Below are 17667 nucleotides of genomic sequence, written 5' to 3' on the forward strand. Positions count from 1 at the left end.
GAATATTTCTACCATGAAAAGGAAGAAGGAGAAATATGTTCCCAAAATGACTCAGTATAAGTCACATGTTATCCTTTGACTTTGCATTTTGTCACAAAAATATAAAAATTAAATTACGTTGAATTTCTGTAAACATAGCATCATGTACAAATAACTTTCTTCACTTTTAAAATTTAATAATATATTCAAAATTTTTCAGTTCTGTGTACTATTAATTTTATATTCCGTATAAGTTCTCAGAATTTGAACTATATGAAGATAAACAACATAAGTTCTAAATCATTTGTAGATAAATAATAAACAAAACTAATAGTATAGAAATTATATACATAAATGTAAAAGTTTGAAGAGTTTTATTGCTAAGTTTCAAAGATTAAAAAATTATTTACTTATCACATAAGGTTAAGAAAATTTTATATGGTTTGGCCATAAATTAAAAAAACTAAATATAAATATTTTTAAGAAGGCGAAAATTCGTGCAAAAATTTTGAAAAAAAAATTAGAACTTTCAATCTTATTTAAATAATCTCAGATATTTTGTACTTAATCAGCGCTGGCCAGCAGCCAATTTTTTAAAATTATAATGAAATGATAACAAATTAAGGGGCAGCACTAAGAGCATTTCAAATTATGGTTGGTTTCATTCAAACTAAAATTAAAAAGCAAAATGTAAATTAAAAAAAAAATTAAAGTCATTACAAATCTGCCCAGTTGGCTGCATTATGGGCAGCATGTTATTATTCATTGTAATTGAATTGTTATTATGATATGAGGCACAAATCTGAGATTCCTCTAAAAGCAAAAGGACATTGGAGGAGTGAAAGAAATATAGAAATAAAAAAAGAATTTTTGAATTAAATAAATGTCAATGTAATCATCATAGCCATGTTTATATCTATTGCTTTATATATATTTATATACTCCTCCGGTTCTTAATATAAGACCCATTTAACTATTTTGATTAGATTAAGAAAGTTAGGTAAGTTAATTAATTATAAGAAAAGTGACACATTTTTCTTAAAATACCATAATCATCTTTTTTAATACCCCCTCTCCCTCTTTTATTTGATTATGGTTGAGGGAGTATCTATAAGGGTAATTTAGAGAAAATTGATAAATATGAGAAATGGGTCTTATATTTAGGATCAAAACCAACTCAAGAATTGGGTCCTATATTAAGGACCGGAGGAGTATATTATTTGCATATTCAGGGTCCGTTTGGATCAGCGATTGAAAAAGTAGCTTATTGAAAAAGTAGCTTATGAAAAAGTGAGGTTGGTAAAAGTTAAATTGAATAAGCTGAATTGTGTTTGGATTGGAGTTTAGAAAAGCTAGTTTGTAAAAGTGAGATTGGTAAAAGCTTGTTTGGATTATAGTTAAGTAAAAGTAAGTTTGGTTGTAAAATGACCAAAATAAGTATGAGTTTTAATACATAATGGAACATGATAAAAAAATAATTTCATATAATATAATAAAATTAAAATAATTTATTATGAAGAAGTCAATTTTAATGAGTGAATTAAATTTTGAAATTTTAAAAAAATCATAAAAAATATTTTAAATTTAAAGTGAAATATGATAAAAAAAAAAGGTTTCAGAACTTGAATGTTTCTTTATAAGGTTATGAATGACTATTATTGCACAAACCATGTATACCATATACACTTATGTTTGGAAGTCGTAACTATATCTATTTCGTAAGATTTAAAATGAACAATAATAAAGTGATAATTAATTTAATTATTTTTTTTAAATATTCACAAATTAGTTATTTAGTTCTTATATTAATAATTAGTGTACATATATTATATTAATATGAAAATTTTGATGCTTATATTTTGTACTTGAAAGAATATAAGTCTAAGTTTGAATATAATATAGTGTAATATGATTTAAGATAAATTCTTTTAAAGGCATGGGTTCCAACGTTTTTTTTTTTTTTAAATCTTCTCTCTCCACTTTTCCAAAAGTCATAAGCTTCAAAAAGTAGCTTATGGCTTATGATGGCTTTTCATCCAAAAGCTCAATTGCTCCAACGCCATCACAAACACACCAATTTTTATCCCACTTGCACAATCGTACGTTTTGGCTCAATAAGCTACTTTTCTCCCACTGAAACGCTGAAACAAACAGGCCCTCAGTTCTTTCAAATCCATTGCTTAAAATAATGAAATTTAGTATTCCTTGGTTGGATCTTATATGACCTCACCTTCCTGTTAGACTAAAAATATTAGCAATAAGATGCACTCTATTTTCTTTTCTTTTTGTAAAAAATTAACTAGAATTTTATAATTTTGAAAATAAATGAATTTAGTAAAATATAATTATGCATCACAAAATTGTTTAAGAAAAATGCCCATATTATTATTCATCTGTGATGGAATAATTGCTAACTTTTTCCTTTGAGCCATGTGCATCATTCTGCTTTCTTTTCTTTCCGATTTCCGCTTGACTTCTGTCACTTTTAACTATTTTGTTTTATTCACCATTCAAATTTTAATATCTCAAAAATAATGAAGAGCATACTTGAATCAATCTTGACTGGAATTTTTTTGGAAAAAAATAAGAATTCACTTCTATTCTATGAAAACCATTTTTTTATCTTCTTTATTTCACTTGAATTAAATTAGGAGGAAAAAAAATCAGCTATTCATAAGTTTGAAAAAAAAAACATTTTTTTAGATTCACACTAAATAGAACGATTTCTTATATAAAGTTCAGTTATACGACTTTCTTTGAAAAAAAATTTGAACTGACAAGAATAATTTTTTATACGGCTAAAATACAAATAATTTTTTCGAAACAAAAATACATATGGATCAAAGTTTGCTTCTTTGATACTCCTTCCGTCATTTTTTATAAAAAAAAACAGAAGACTTTATCATGTGGATCAAAATTAGTTAAAAACAATAAATACGTAGAAATTAAAATTTTTCTCAAAATACTGTTATTTATAGGGGAGTGGAGAGTATAAAAAAGAGAATAAAAAATTGTGAAAAGAGAGAATCTAAATGGAGAAAGTCGATGGATTGGAAAATAAGATAATAAATATATTAAGTATTAAAATAAATAATTAATGAGAGCAAAATAGAAAATTTGTTAGAAAAATTTGAGACAACTTATAATATTGTTTATATTTAGATATAAAAGAAAGATGGTATTTGTTGTTTATTTCTGACAAAAAAAAAGATATTTGTTGTTTATAAAAAAGCACAGAGGGAGTATGAAAATCTACGAAAATTTCACAATCTCTCCAGAGTCTCACCTAAACATGGCGTGTGACGATACAACTAGGATCATTACTCATTGATTCATGATTTTTTGTTTTGGTAAATAATTGTTAGATATCTTTTAATTGTTAATACTACATTTTTGTCGGTAAAAACATGCGAGAAAATGACTTGTTCGCAAATTTGAATCCGCTCTATTTTATGACACGTTTTCCTGGGTAATAAATCTCATTATTATTAATTTTAAATTTTCTTAGCAAATAAAAGGGTTAAGATGCAATTTTGATCCTAATACTCCTCCAATCCTTAATATAAAACCTATTTAATTAATTTGATTAGATTAAGAAAGTTAGGTAAGTTAGTTAATTATAAGAAATATGATATATTTTTCCTAAAATATCATAATCATCTTCCTTGATATCATTCTTCTATCTTTTACTTGGTTATGGTTGAAGGAATATCCATAGGGATAATTTAAGAAAAAATAATAAATATGAGAAATAGGTCTTATATTTAAGATCAAAATCAATTTAACAATTATATATTAAGGACTGGAGGAGTATTATTTTTCAAGTACAACTTGGTCCCCATATTTTCAGCGGTGTAATTTTGACTATGGCTTTTTTTTTTTTTGCAATGGCACCTAAAAATTATGGGTAAATTGCAAATAAAAAAAAGATAAGAGGCAAAATTGCACTTAAAAAAATAAAATCAGGATCAAAATTATATCATCAAAAGATTAAGGGTAAAATTATACCTTAAAAATAAGATTAACGTTAAAATGGGACCTTAGGTCAATAAGACGATGACTGGGTAGGACCTACTAATTCTGAGACCCTTTTGTTTCCTATTCTGTTGATGCATGAAAAAATGAAAAATTTGACCAAAGCCAATTCGTGCGCGTTAATTGCCAGCTGTTGTTTTGGCATGAGCGCGACATCTTCAACACCTAATCCCCTTCTCCTTTTGCCGCCATTCTTCTTTCCCCTATTTACACAATTGCCATCACTTTTTTGTTTCATTTTAATTATTGATTAGTAAATTTGTTTTTGGAAAAATGACAAAAAAAAAGAAGAAGAAATGTAACAAAATATGTGATACTGATTATTCTTATAATATTTTTGACATGTCAAAATTCAATATGTACTTTTTTATGATCTTCCTTTTTTTTTAATTCTTTACCCAATAGAATAATTTACACATCTATCATGCCTGAAGTGGAAGTCACAATCTCAATATCATTTTAACTTTGTAATTTGTGTTATCCGTTGTCACTTATCCCACAAAAAACTTGCGTTTTTATTTGATCAAAATGTGAAAGCAGTCTCCACATTTCGCACTTTGGAAAAAGGTGGTAGGCGTGAAGCGCATTGTTAGATGACTCCCCAAAAATTCATACTATTTCCGGTCTTAAATATAATATATATTTTATAGTACAAATTGTATTATTAATCCATCATCCATGGTTTTAATGGTGATAACCACATCCTTTCACTTATAAGGGAGGGGGTTTAACCTTCTGTCAGGCCTTGGAAAGGCGTCCTAAGTTTAGAATGCCTATGTTAACACTTGAAAGAATGAGGATATAATGTAAGTTTACCTTATCCAATATTAGTATCAAAGAGTGTTTGGAAGCACCCAAAAGTACTTCTCAGCAAATCAAGACAAATTCCTCCACATTTTATCTCGTATACCGTAAAAACATTTTTAAAACTATGATTTGGTTTTTATCTAAACACCTCCTCAGTATCAATCAACTAGGAGGAGCAAATCAGATGCTTTGCTCTTGGGTTGGGTTGAATCCAAACCCCTACCTAAATTTTTTATGTATAGGGAAAAAAAAGAGTAAATTTTGATTTTTAAAACCAGAGGTAGTAGTTAATTAATCCTAAACCAAGTCAATTTCAAAAGAAGAAAATTGAGGATGTTATATGTAGCACCTTTATTTTCAAAGATTAATTAAACACCATGATGGTAGAAATTTTTTTTTTAAATCACGGTCAAAGATAAATAAACCCAATGACGCACTACAAATGGTAGAAAAGAGCTTACCCAAAAAAAAAAAAAAAAAGAATCAGCTCATGTTCATTACAAGTTTAAAGTGACCCCACTATAATAACCAAGGGATTAAACCATGAAATTTGGTCCTCAATTACTCCTTTCAATCTCACATCCACACACATTTCTCACTACTCATCATCACCTTTTCTAACATATTCCAATATCTATTAATATTTAGACACCACATGCTCACTACCTAACTTTCAAATCACCCAGAAAGCCATAATATTCAACCTAGGATTTTGCTAGACAATCACAAGTCCAAGAAAAATCACCACCAAACCATTAGAATACGTTCATCACAAAAGATTTCTAGATTCCAATATACCCAATGCCAAATAGCCGCCAAAAAGCACAAGCCAGAAAACACAATATGTGCCCCGGCCACACCTTCGTAACTCCAAATACCAGGATTCGTTATAGTCCCTCCTGTGATACTCCAACCACCCCATGAATTGGTTATTCCTAAACGAGTCATGAAGGGTATACAGTGTCAAATAAAACATAAAAACTCAAATAAAGCGGTAGGTTTTTTACTAGCCACAAAACTCTAAATCAGTCATGTCAGAAATCTAAGAGAAGATGAAGGTTAAAGAGACAGTTTAGAATCATTATCTTGATTATTTATAGCTCAAGAGCATGAAGGAAATCAAAATCTAGCAAAAGATTGAGTCCAAGCTGCTGCCCTCCCCCCCCTTCTGTTTCTGTGAGATTTGAAGGCTCATAAACTGCACCATAAACTATAGCACATGAGATAGCAACTTTTTTTTCCGTGCTTTTCTTCCAAATTTAGGCTCAACTAGAAATTTCTCTCCCGTGCAATGCACGAACTAAAATATTTAATTAATTTTAAATTCTAATAAATTGTATTATTTAAGATAATTCAAGATTTATTTTTTATAGAAGTGTGTTTTTTTTATTCCTTCAGATTGTATCTGAATTAAAGATGTGAAATTCAGGGAAAATATATGAAAATTTAAAATTAATTATTTATCTCTCCATTTAAACCCCAATTGACATATTATTTTATGATACTTCTCATTTAATTTAATATATTCAAATCCCAATTAAAATATTATTAAAATTCAAAATTAATTATTAATTTCTTCATTTGAGCCTCCATTAAAATCTCATTTAATAATGATACTCCTCATTTAATTCAATATACCCAAACCCCAATCAAAATATTATTCAGATTTTATTATTAATTGAATATATTCAGATCTTATAATATCATACCCAACCCGTTTTAAGCTAATCGGGTATTACAAGTTTTCAAGAATATAATTGATGATTAGACCCAATACCTCTTCTAGCTCTATTCTACACCTCAAATCAAGCGAATTTTGATTATAAATAAGAGATGAGTTTAATAGAAGGAATTAATTTCTTATAATACAGCAAATTAAGATTTAAACATATCTCCATTAAAAAATATACTCACATTTAGTATTCATCAATACTTCCAACATTAATATATCCAGTAAAAGAATATATGTGAAAACAATGCTGATTCTTAATTTAATACTACCTTCAGTTTTAATTATAAGAGCTAGTTAACTAATTTGAGAAGATTAAAGAAATAAGTTAAGTTAGTTATTTGTAATAAATATTGTGTTGTCTTTCCTAAAATATCCTTACTAATTAAGTTCATTGATTAGAACTACTATTATTAGAGGGACTACTTTAGAAAAAATACATAAATATGATAGACAAAATGGATTGAGGTCTTATAATTAGAATTAAAATAAAAACTAAACAAAGTCTTATATTAAAGACCGGAGGTAGGTAGTAATACACTTCCAAACACTTCTACGTATTGTTCTAAATTGTTATTATTAGATTACAGCTTTTACAAGACCACGAAATAAGTAGCTCTCAAAATGATTATTTGGTCTTCAATTTAAATAGCGGCCAAGGACGTGGGAACGCGTAAAAGCAACCAATACATACGTAGCATTGCTTGAACAAGACGTGCGTCTTCACATGCTTATCGCCATCATGAGAATGTAAAATATTAATATAACCTTTGTTTTGTTTTATTTTATTTATTAATTCGGGGATATTATATTCCTCAGTCAGTGTCCTTCTTTCTCTCTCAATCTCGAATCATGATTGCTTTCACATGTGCTTTACCGAAACATGCGCTTTCAACTGGCAAACGCGTTTCCTCCTTTTTCTGCGTTTTCGTCCCCATCTGCCATTTCAAAGATAAAATTATAATCAATGACCCAAACTTTATCAAATTTATGATGAAACCCTTGAGAACTCAAATTATTCCACGTATCAAATAAATCTGTAATCCATATGTTTGTGTAAAATTTATGAGAAATCATAATATATGTTTGTATATATAAATATACACCATAATCAAGTAGGAATACATATAAAATCTTATATGAGCTTGTTTAGTGTGCTTTTCCTTTATATATTTGCTTGTGAGTTGAGCTTGTTTGAATTAATGTTTGTGAAAAGGAACTTCTATTTCATCTAACATTTTGCAAACTAAACTAAGGATACAAATCAATTAATGTAATATGGTTTATATTTAGATATTACTTCCTCTAAATACCTAATTTACCGAGATAACTTAAATTAATTATTTATAAAAATATATATATTAAATTTTCTAAAATATTTTTCTTTTATCATTCACATCTGAACTATCTTTTACCAGAAATTTTTTTAACATAAAAAAAAATGAATTGAGATCTTACGTTTAGATCCTATATTTAGAGTCGAAAGTAATACTATTTGATTTAAAAATATTGACTTGCTTTTACTCAAGATATTTATATCTAATCATTTTAATAGTACTCTTTTAATTCTTAATATAAGACCCATTTAATAAATTTAATTAGATAAAGAAAATTAGGTAAGTTAGTTAATTATAAGAAATGTAATACATTTTTCCTAAAATATCATAATCATCTTTCTTAATACCCCTTATTTCTCTTCTACTTAATTATGGTTGAGTGAGTATCTATAGGGATAATTTAGAAAAAATTAATAAACATGAGAAATGGGTTTTATATTTAAGATAAAAACTAACTCAATAATTAGATTCTATATTAAGGGCTCGAGAAGTATAACTTAATTGCCAGTTTGAGAGGAAGTTGCCGTTGCGGTGAAGTTGACCAATCTTCAAACTTCGTGTCCTCCTTTAACAATTTGAGTGCAAAGAAAAGCAACGTCTGGCTCTATGTAATGATCTGTGGATAAGTTTTAATTAACTCTTTTTACAATTGGCATTTTCAGAAGGCCAAAAAGATAACCTTTTTCACTTTATGTTTTCGGCTGTGGAAATGCAAGAGCACTACATGGAGATTTTGAATTCTAGTCAAAAGTATAAGGCTTAAGAGTATGCTCTTTACCACACTTTCCTTATAACATCCAGGCCTTGCGTTTTCACTTTATGGCTTGATAAAGTGCAGGTTACTGCATCAACGATCATGAACTAAATATTTAGGCTTATGTCATGAGTCCTCTGTCGCCAAGGTTATCTTGAAGTAGGGGTTTTGTTGGAGGCTCTCTGCCTCTAGCTTTTAGAATGGGGATTTCCTTAAAGCGTGTTTGGTTGTGTCTTGCTTCAGTCCCAATTATTGAGATGAGACAAAAACTGAATGGGATACAAGAGTCACGAGACATGACAGAACATGAGATGGTGTCCCATCCCAATCTTATTTGGATATATTATTTTTTCTTAATTTCATAAATTTATTCTATTTGATTTTTATGATCATGTTGTTATTTATGAATTTTTTATGAGTTATATAATTTTTTTAGTGGATATTTTGAATTTTTATTTTTCCTCTTTCAAAAGGAAGTTTTTTTCCTCAATCAATTTCTGATTATCATATTTTTACTAATTTTTGAATTTTTTTTGTATAGTTTTTTTTAGCTGAATTTTTTTGCATAGTTTTACCATGGGTTTTTTTAATACTCCAATGCATTTGATTTTCAAATAAAAAAACTCAATTCAAAAAAAAATTTATTATCCTCTTGATAAATAACAACAAGGTGAACTACTAGTTGAATGTATTAGATTCTTTATTTATTTATGGGTTATCATAACATCTAGATAAATATTCACATTCAACTAGCAAGCTTGGAGAATAAAAATTTTTATTTACCCCTTTATTTATTACAAGGCAATGAAGAATTTAATAAAAAGAAAATGACGAGCTAACTTGAAGCAATGAATTCCTTCCAAACGCTAGTTTCCAAAATATATTATAATTCATTACCTCTGAAAAGTACTATACACTATTACACCAAAAATTAGACATTAACAATTAAATTATCCAATAAACGAGTCTATTGAGCAATGATTTATACATATTACATATACTCACAATTCATTTTATATTTTAATATTATCTTTAACTGATTATTAAATCTGGCAATTCAATTTTTTTTTTTTACCATTCTTGATCTGAAAATTGTATATTTTTTAAAGACAACTATGATGGATAGTGTTTCTATCGGAAAGAACCAAGCCGATGTGGATGCTTCTCCGTTTCGATAACAAAATCAAACTCTTTAAACTCAAGAATTATACGTAAATTTTGTATCTGAGCACAACAAGTCATAAGAAATAAATAAATAATGAGCTATTTGGGAGTGGTTTCTAGCAGAGAGGTGAGCAGAATCACAAAGATAAAGATAGCATTTACACAGTACCGTTGAGAGAGATCTTATAGTGCTGGAGCACTATTAGAAGTGGTATTGGCACGCCTACAGTCACACGTGCAGAGACTTCTAGATCCTTCTACTACCCGCTGAGATCTTCGCAAATGAAGCTTGATGTTCACCACCTTTCCAGCCAACTGTTGCATCCATCACGTAGCAGAAAACATCATCATTATACTCACAATACACAAGACAAATGCACCGTTCCTATAACAACATCAACACACCATAATATGACGCAAATCCTAAGAGTGGGCCTCTTGTAAAACAAACCACCTCAAAGTGGTGGTGATTAAGATCTGATTATGCAGCTCTTCATTGATACTCATCTAAATACAGGAATTAATTGAGGGGGTAAGCTTTGGTCCTATGTATAAGGCTTTAATCCATTTTATCTCTCAAGATTATAATGTCTTCTCAAACTATTTCTATTAATTGCATATATTAAAGGAGGTAAATTCCAATGCAAATGATTAAATGAGGTATTTTACAAAAACCAACACATTTTTCACAAATAACTAAACTAATTTCCTTAATCCTGATCAATTATCTAACAACTACATTTAGGAACGGAGAAAGTATTTCTAGAGATCTTCCATTTAACATTCTCTAAATTTGGAGGAATAGGTGGAAGAAATTGACAAAGACTAAAATAGGGTGACACGCCTAAGATACACATGGATTACTATTAGGTGCTTTATGGGATATTTAAGTTGGTTGGGTCTCCCATTTCGATAATCAATTTCCGGGAGAGGGTTCTCCATCTTACTAAAAATACTCGTCAGAAACATGTATAATCAAATCAGTGTTTAAAGGAATAATCTGGAACAAAATGCGCAGAGAGAGGATCATATGCCTATTTTTGGGACTTGGGATCGTGTATTATAACCATTTGTAATAACCTGAGCATAATGACTTTAATCCATGGATGCAAATACTTCCATTATCTAAGGACTCAAACTACTAAAAGGAACCTAACAAAATCTTTAAAAAATTATAGTACTCGCTGCGGTGTTCAAGTAAGGTCCAATCAGACTCATTCTAAATTAAAAAAGCTCATGGATTCCTACAGTTCGGTCTGTCATCCATCGTCAGGACGAAACCTAGGATTATCCCAATCACCACCACAATATTTTATTGACCCTGTATTAACCGTGCATTGCATCTGGAAAAAATCTAATGCCATACCGTGGAAAATATTAAAAGAAACCACAATAAGGGAGCTTTAAATGCATAAGATATAAACAAACCATTCTCCAAACCAAGTCTTCAGGACCCAACGGTTGAGCTGGACTGGAATACAGGAAATGCCTTGAATACTGAAGAAAACACAATCAAAAGTATCAACATCCAGAAAGACAAAGGACAAAATATTTTCTGAAAAAGTATAAACAAGAGCATTTATTTCTTTACATTACAAAATGGATTACTCTAGAATATATTTTAGACATAACCAATTTCCAAGTCTGATGCGTATAAATGATACTTAACACCAAACAATACCCGTGCAAATTGATTTTAAAAGATAACCACCCATATTTTGCAAGATACACAGCAGAAGAATCAAACAACAAAGTTCTAAATGAGAATTACAAAGTCAAGAAATAACATGACCACAAACCTTGGCAAGATTTTCTTGCATTTCTTTGATAACAGCAGGGCTAATGCCTCTCAAATATTTCAAAAGCCAACCTTGTTTTACGGCGTCATTAGAAGAAACAAACATTGCTATCTGAAAATATGCAAAAGGAGTCAGACGCAATTTCCCATTGAACAATCAAATAAAAATATATTCTAAAGCTCCAACAATTAAATTGGCCATATGACACACTTGACAACACAACCATATGACTAAGACAACCATCACCAATGTCACGTCTATAATGACCTCCGTAAATTTTTTAAGAATAATAAAACGTGAGTATTTATGATAAATCTGCTCTGTTTTCAGCCAATGGATCAATAAAACAAAAGTACCAAAACTGAATCATACCCAGATTATCATCATCATCATCATCATCATCATCATCATCATCATCATCATCATCATCATCATCATCATCATCATCATCATTATTTTGTCAGCATAAATATCCTCCTATTAGAGGTAATCCTGTTCGAGGTACTGTCGGGCACTAAATGTAAAGACCTCTCTCAGCGGGGATTCGAATCTTGGTTCACCACATTATGGGAGACTAGCCCCTTCCATTAGACTAAGCCCCTGTTGGTTCCCAGCTTATTATTTTACTTAATTCATATGCGTTTAGGTGATTAAATGAAAAAGAAATAAATTCTCAAAGACTAAACAATATTCCTCTCCAGATTGGCAGGTTTCTCATAGGCAATATGAATAAGAAAGCATTTTCCAATAAAGATGCATCCATAAAGTATCTTCACAGGCATGTCAGCCATCAACACCACCACAACACACTGCCAGAACATGTAAGACAAAACATTCCCTTTTTGGCTTGGATAGCAAGAAACCCCAAAAAAATGGCCCCAAAAAAAGTACAATGAGACTATACACCTCATCTTGATGAGATAATAAAAAATCTTTCCCCATGATGTTGCATACAAATAACATATCAAACAACATTTTATATGAGAGACTTAACCGAAAATAATGGAACAAGGTTGACAAGTATTTAAGATTTAGGATAATGCTGATTGCATTTTTCTTGGACATAGATGAGCGACGGAGAAATATACTAATGCAAATAATATACACCATGTTGAGATGTGTTTTAAATTTTTCTTTGAAATTTGACACGTTAACATGTTTGTATCCTACGCTTCATAAATACATTAAGCCATTATATGCTTGCTATAACTATATATGCAGGCATAGACATATAATGCAACAGATATAACAGAGCAACTTGCCCACATATTCTATGCTAAAATAAAGCCGGCAGATCAATTAGGCTAGCTAACTAGCAACCTCACAAGGCTACATCTTATTTAACAATTGATTAATATAACATTTTACATCTAATTAATTACTTGACGCCCCCTAGATATGAATCTATCAAGGGAACTGACATGAATGCATACACACCTTCCTGTAGTCAAGTATTCCTTCAAAAGGGAGCTCCAGTTCATCACTAATTATGACAGGAATGCATCCACTAACAACAGCATCAAATAATCTAGCAGATGATGGAGTGTCACCAGCAGGACTCATGCAAAATAGAGACCTGATCCATAGAAGGAAACAAAATAATTACCACAAAGTATCTAAACATGCTAAATATTTTCAAGTGTTTAATCTAGATTACTTGCGCATGCCCCTTTGAGCTGCTTCTTTTCCTCCCTCTCCAGCTGTTCCCTCCTCTATAATTACATCATCAGCTCCACTTAACTCTGCAACAAGTTTAGAACGTATTTTTCCTCCCTGAAATTGCGAAATGAAAATGAAATCAGCCAAACCAAAATATAAAAATAAACAACAAATCCATCAAGAAATGTTAGCCCGCCAAATCATATAGTGAGTGAATGACTAAACTTTTAAGCATACGTGCATTCATATTTTCACCCCATAGCAGCAAATGAATAATATAAGCAAATTAAATTTTATAAACACCATCCAAAAACCTTGATTGAAAATCAAATAATCTAAAGGATGCAAATGAAGTCACATGATGCTGACCGATTCTTGAGGGACTCAGATAGAGTCAAAAGTGCCTAGAAAATTACAGCTGGATACCGGATAACACCTTTAAAGAAGTGCATTTAAAACCATGGCATTTCCGTATACCAAAGCCACTCACAAGGTAGTAAAGTATCGCAAGAAAAAAGGTCTACAATCAAAATCTTTTAATCAGATAAATCAACAACTGATATGCTATAGATACATGAGGCTACAATTTCCATTTCAAGAGTTGATTTTGATTAAGCCTAAACTAAACATGATCAAGATAATTTGACTTCCAAAAAGAAACAAAGTGATGTTCCATGACATAGATAACAAGTAAAGTTATCACATGAAGAACAGTAGAAGTCTAGAATTATTACTTCACACAATATCTACCTAATTACCACAAATGATGGCCCCAGCAATAAGCCAGACTAATGGGTGAAAACATGATTAATTGATTTGAAATTAGTACATTATTTTATTATTAAAATAGGATGTTATTACTCATAAGCGGTTATGAAAAAAAAAAAAACAATTACTCAGTAACAAGTACAATATTTCTTACTTTCATACTTTCAACTAGTAGCATGCTTACCGCATTTCTTTTAAGCCGACCACGAAAGAAAAGCAATGTACTTCTCTTTGGATTTGTTTCAGATAAACATTTGGCATCACATAAATCAAGATTGGGAACATAAGGAAGAATCAGGTCCTTCTCAAGATAAACCTGTCCTGGCTTGTACCTACAAGATAAGAAAGATCATCAGGGCCAGTTTCAAAGACTAAAATTTTGATATACAAATTTAAATGGAACTTAGGCGTTCACCAGTTTCCTGTGGAATCCATATCTGGCAACAGCCAGATCGCATTCTTCATGAATCGGCGAACAGTTTTAAATGACCAGGGATGATGCACCGGAAGTATGTGGTCTCTTCCACCAGAGCGCTTCCATGCGGGTTGATCTTGCACCCACTTCAAAGCTTCCTATGCCCACAATTAAGACAACATTACAGATAGAAGACATAGTGAATTATTAATAAGGAAAAAGTTAAATTACATCAATCATTCATATATAAAGCACAAGGGATACAAATAGTTCCTGTTAAATATGAAAAATGGGTTCCCTGAAGGCGCCAACTATCAGGAGAATAATCATAAAATTTGGAAAAAAACGCATTGATCAGTATGCTGCTTTTTAAATATATTCATAGTGGAAAATCTGAAAGGTAAAAGCACAAATTACAATACAAGAACAAGAGACAAAACACAATTTACAATACATGCAAGGGGCAGTGAAAAAACAATATGAACCCACATAAAATAGGCATCTGAGCTAGCTCTTCTAGCTCCACAGTCTAACTTGATGGGATTAAGTTACATGGTTAAAAGGCAACAAAAATGGACCAAATGCCAAGTCTTTCAGAACAGAGAGATTCTACCCTGCAAATTTCTGATATAAAAAACGTATCAGAAATGGATTATAGACTTGGTTCAAGGTATACTAAACAGGAAACTTATTTCAAGGGTGAAATGACAACAGATTTTGGATGAAATTACACATACAATTTAGCAGAAATGACTTCCTGCTAATAATAATTCTGTAAATTTCATCTTAATTGATTTGAAAAGGTTTAATCAATACAGATTATTTTCACTCCCCTAAAAAATGCAGGAATTGTTACCATGGAACTACGAACTAAAACTACTAAATCAAAAGCAGCTCAGTTGATAGAATTTATAAAACCATTCTTCAACAGCAGCCTCCATAGGTTGGCTATTACTTAAAGCACGCATGAAAAGAAAGGGGAACCAATTAAAACATTTAATAAACAAATGAAATGTGAATAATTCTAAGCAATATTTCTTATTAAGAAAAAATATTACTACAGAGACAAAGAAAGGACAGCATAGTAGTTATAATGACATAAAATCAAACCCGTGTAGATATAAATCATAACTCAACAGTATTAATGCTTCACCTGTGCTAATAAAGTAGAACTTTTTAACAAGAAGGGAAGGAGAGGGGAGATCACATCATACACAATAAGACAGCCTAGTTGTTTTTCATTTGTGCTTGCTTGTGGAGAAAGAAAAAAACAGGGAAAAAAGGACTTAATTTACAGCCCGCCGTTAAATATTGGAGGAACACACAAAAGCAAATAAATTGATTGCTGAACCAAGAATTAGTGCGACTTGCTGGCACAATTAACATAAGATATCATAATGTTGTAACTAGTAGCAAATCAAAGTGGAACAGATGGACCAACTGAGAAGACAAATATTTCTGGTCATAAGCCATGGGAGAGAACTTGCAACACTGAGAACAATCAACTAATGAATATACAAGCAACACATTAACCTCCAAAAAGAGAAGGCAACTTCTGAGTGAAACCAGTTAACTGCTAATTCATAAATGCAGCAACTTTCATGCAGCAGGAAAAGAATTTCTTCATTGTCATTTATAATCAAGCTCAAAGGTACCAACACAGACAAGGGACAACAATAAGCTGGAAAAAAAATACACTCTTGGAAGAGCACTCACACCCTATAAAGTGCCTTGCATTGTTGTTTCTCCATCAGGAAGAAGCTTATGGTAGTAAAGAAGGGTATGTAGAATAAATCTGCCTCCTCTTGCCGATGAACTCTAACAACAGTCTTTAAAAGTCTTTCTGATTCTGGAGCAATCAAATCTGCCCAAAGCCAATAATCAATGGAGTGCTGCATTGACAACAGATTTCACTGATTAAAGAAGAGATTATGGGAGAGAGAGGAGAGAGAAAAGGACATGGAAAGTTATATAAAGCAATCAAACAATACCAACAGAACAACATAGTCCTATATCCCAAGATTTACATGTAGGGAAAGAGTAAAAAGAAGATATTTCTAATATGTCAATTCAGTATAGATGGCTTTCTTCCCATAATTTCATAGAATAATCGTTCTAAAATTACAAAAGGATTAAGACAATCATTTCATTATGTGTTCTCCGTTAGCTAGATACTAATCCGCGACAAAACAGCCATTCAAATAGCATGAGATAACCTTGAATACCAGTAATGATAACAATAACTTCGAGAAAAGTAAGCCTGATTGTCTAATGATTTCAATCCTCTTTCATGCTATTCCTCATATCATCACATAGTTAAACAAAACATTCTCCTAGAGGAAAACAATTGCACAATAAAATTCACAGAGCGAAAAAGAGAAGGTACAACGAATATCATTGAAAAACAGAAACTAGTTGAGTTGTGATGGTACCTGTTCGATGAGACGGTGCACTGGACTGCCATTGGAGGTCAGATTGTCGGTCTCCTTGTAAGTATTCCTAAACAGCCAGAGCAAATCATAGGTGAATTTGCTTGGCATGTTATACACATAAACCTTAAGCGGCAAACTCACAGGATAGTAAGGATCTCCATATAACCTATCCATCTCCATTTCATAAATCTTATTATCCAGCTTTCTCACCTCCTCTTCCCCAGCTTCCCCACTCACAGTATCATCGCGACCGAATGTTGATCCAGTAGGTGCTTTACGTGTGAGGAAATCCTCTAGTGAGGCCACAAATGAGGTCTCCACATTAACGTTAGGGTTCAGAAACTGTGAACGCACAGATTGGCGCTTTGGAGAAGGGGAAAAGAGGAAGAAGAGGAGGGAGAATCCGAGAAGCAAGAGACCGAAAAGGAGGATTCGAGATTTGGATCTTGGGACATGCTTTCCTGCCATTTTTGCCTTCTCTCTATCTCTCTCTGCAAGATTGGTGGTGAAATAATCAAATAAACTTCAAGGTAGAGATTCTGATGAAGAAGCTGATCTTACGAGCAAGACTGAAGCACCGAAGCATCTGCGTTTTGATCTCCTGAAGCTCCGCGAAAGGGAAAATGGTCTTCAGATTATTAAGTGAAGAATCAGTTAAAAAAAAAAAATAGAAAATATGAAAACCAATAGCTTCTGAATAATAAATTGGAACGAAAATTGAAACAAGGGACGGGGAAAATGATCATAAGGCACGACAATAGTATTTTAGGCATAATTTCAAAAAATTAA

The 17667-nt window shown here is 31.2% G+C and overlaps 1 protein-coding gene across 1 annotated transcript; it reads right to left on the bottom strand.

Annotated features, from left to right (window-relative positions):
• Nucleotides 1-9794: 9794 nt before the first annotated feature.
• Nucleotides 9795-17423, bottom strand: LOC114712942 (probable arabinosyltransferase ARAD1). The gene is made up of 9 exons (XM_028897503.1): nucleotides 16879-17423; nucleotides 16165-16338; nucleotides 14447-14604; nucleotides 14216-14363; nucleotides 13262-13377; nucleotides 13042-13180; nucleotides 11605-11715; nucleotides 11234-11302; nucleotides 9795-10120 (listed from the first exon to the last, which is right to left on the bottom strand). The coding sequence occupies exons 1-9, from the start codon at nucleotides 17344-17346 to the stop codon at nucleotides 9989-9991; spliced, it is 1515 nt and encodes a 504-aa protein (XP_028753336.1). The 5' UTR covers nucleotides 17347-17423; the 3' UTR covers nucleotides 9795-9988.
• Between the last annotated feature and the right edge of the window lie 244 nt (nucleotides 17424-17667).

The sequence above is a fragment of the Neltuma alba genome, unplaced genomic scaffold, assembly GCF_004799145.2.
Source record: "Neltuma alba isolate B1F8T4 unplaced genomic scaffold, ASM479914v2 tig00011404_pilon, whole genome shotgun sequence".
Lineage (NCBI taxonomy): Eukaryota > Viridiplantae > Streptophyta > Magnoliopsida > Fabales > Fabaceae > Neltuma > Neltuma alba.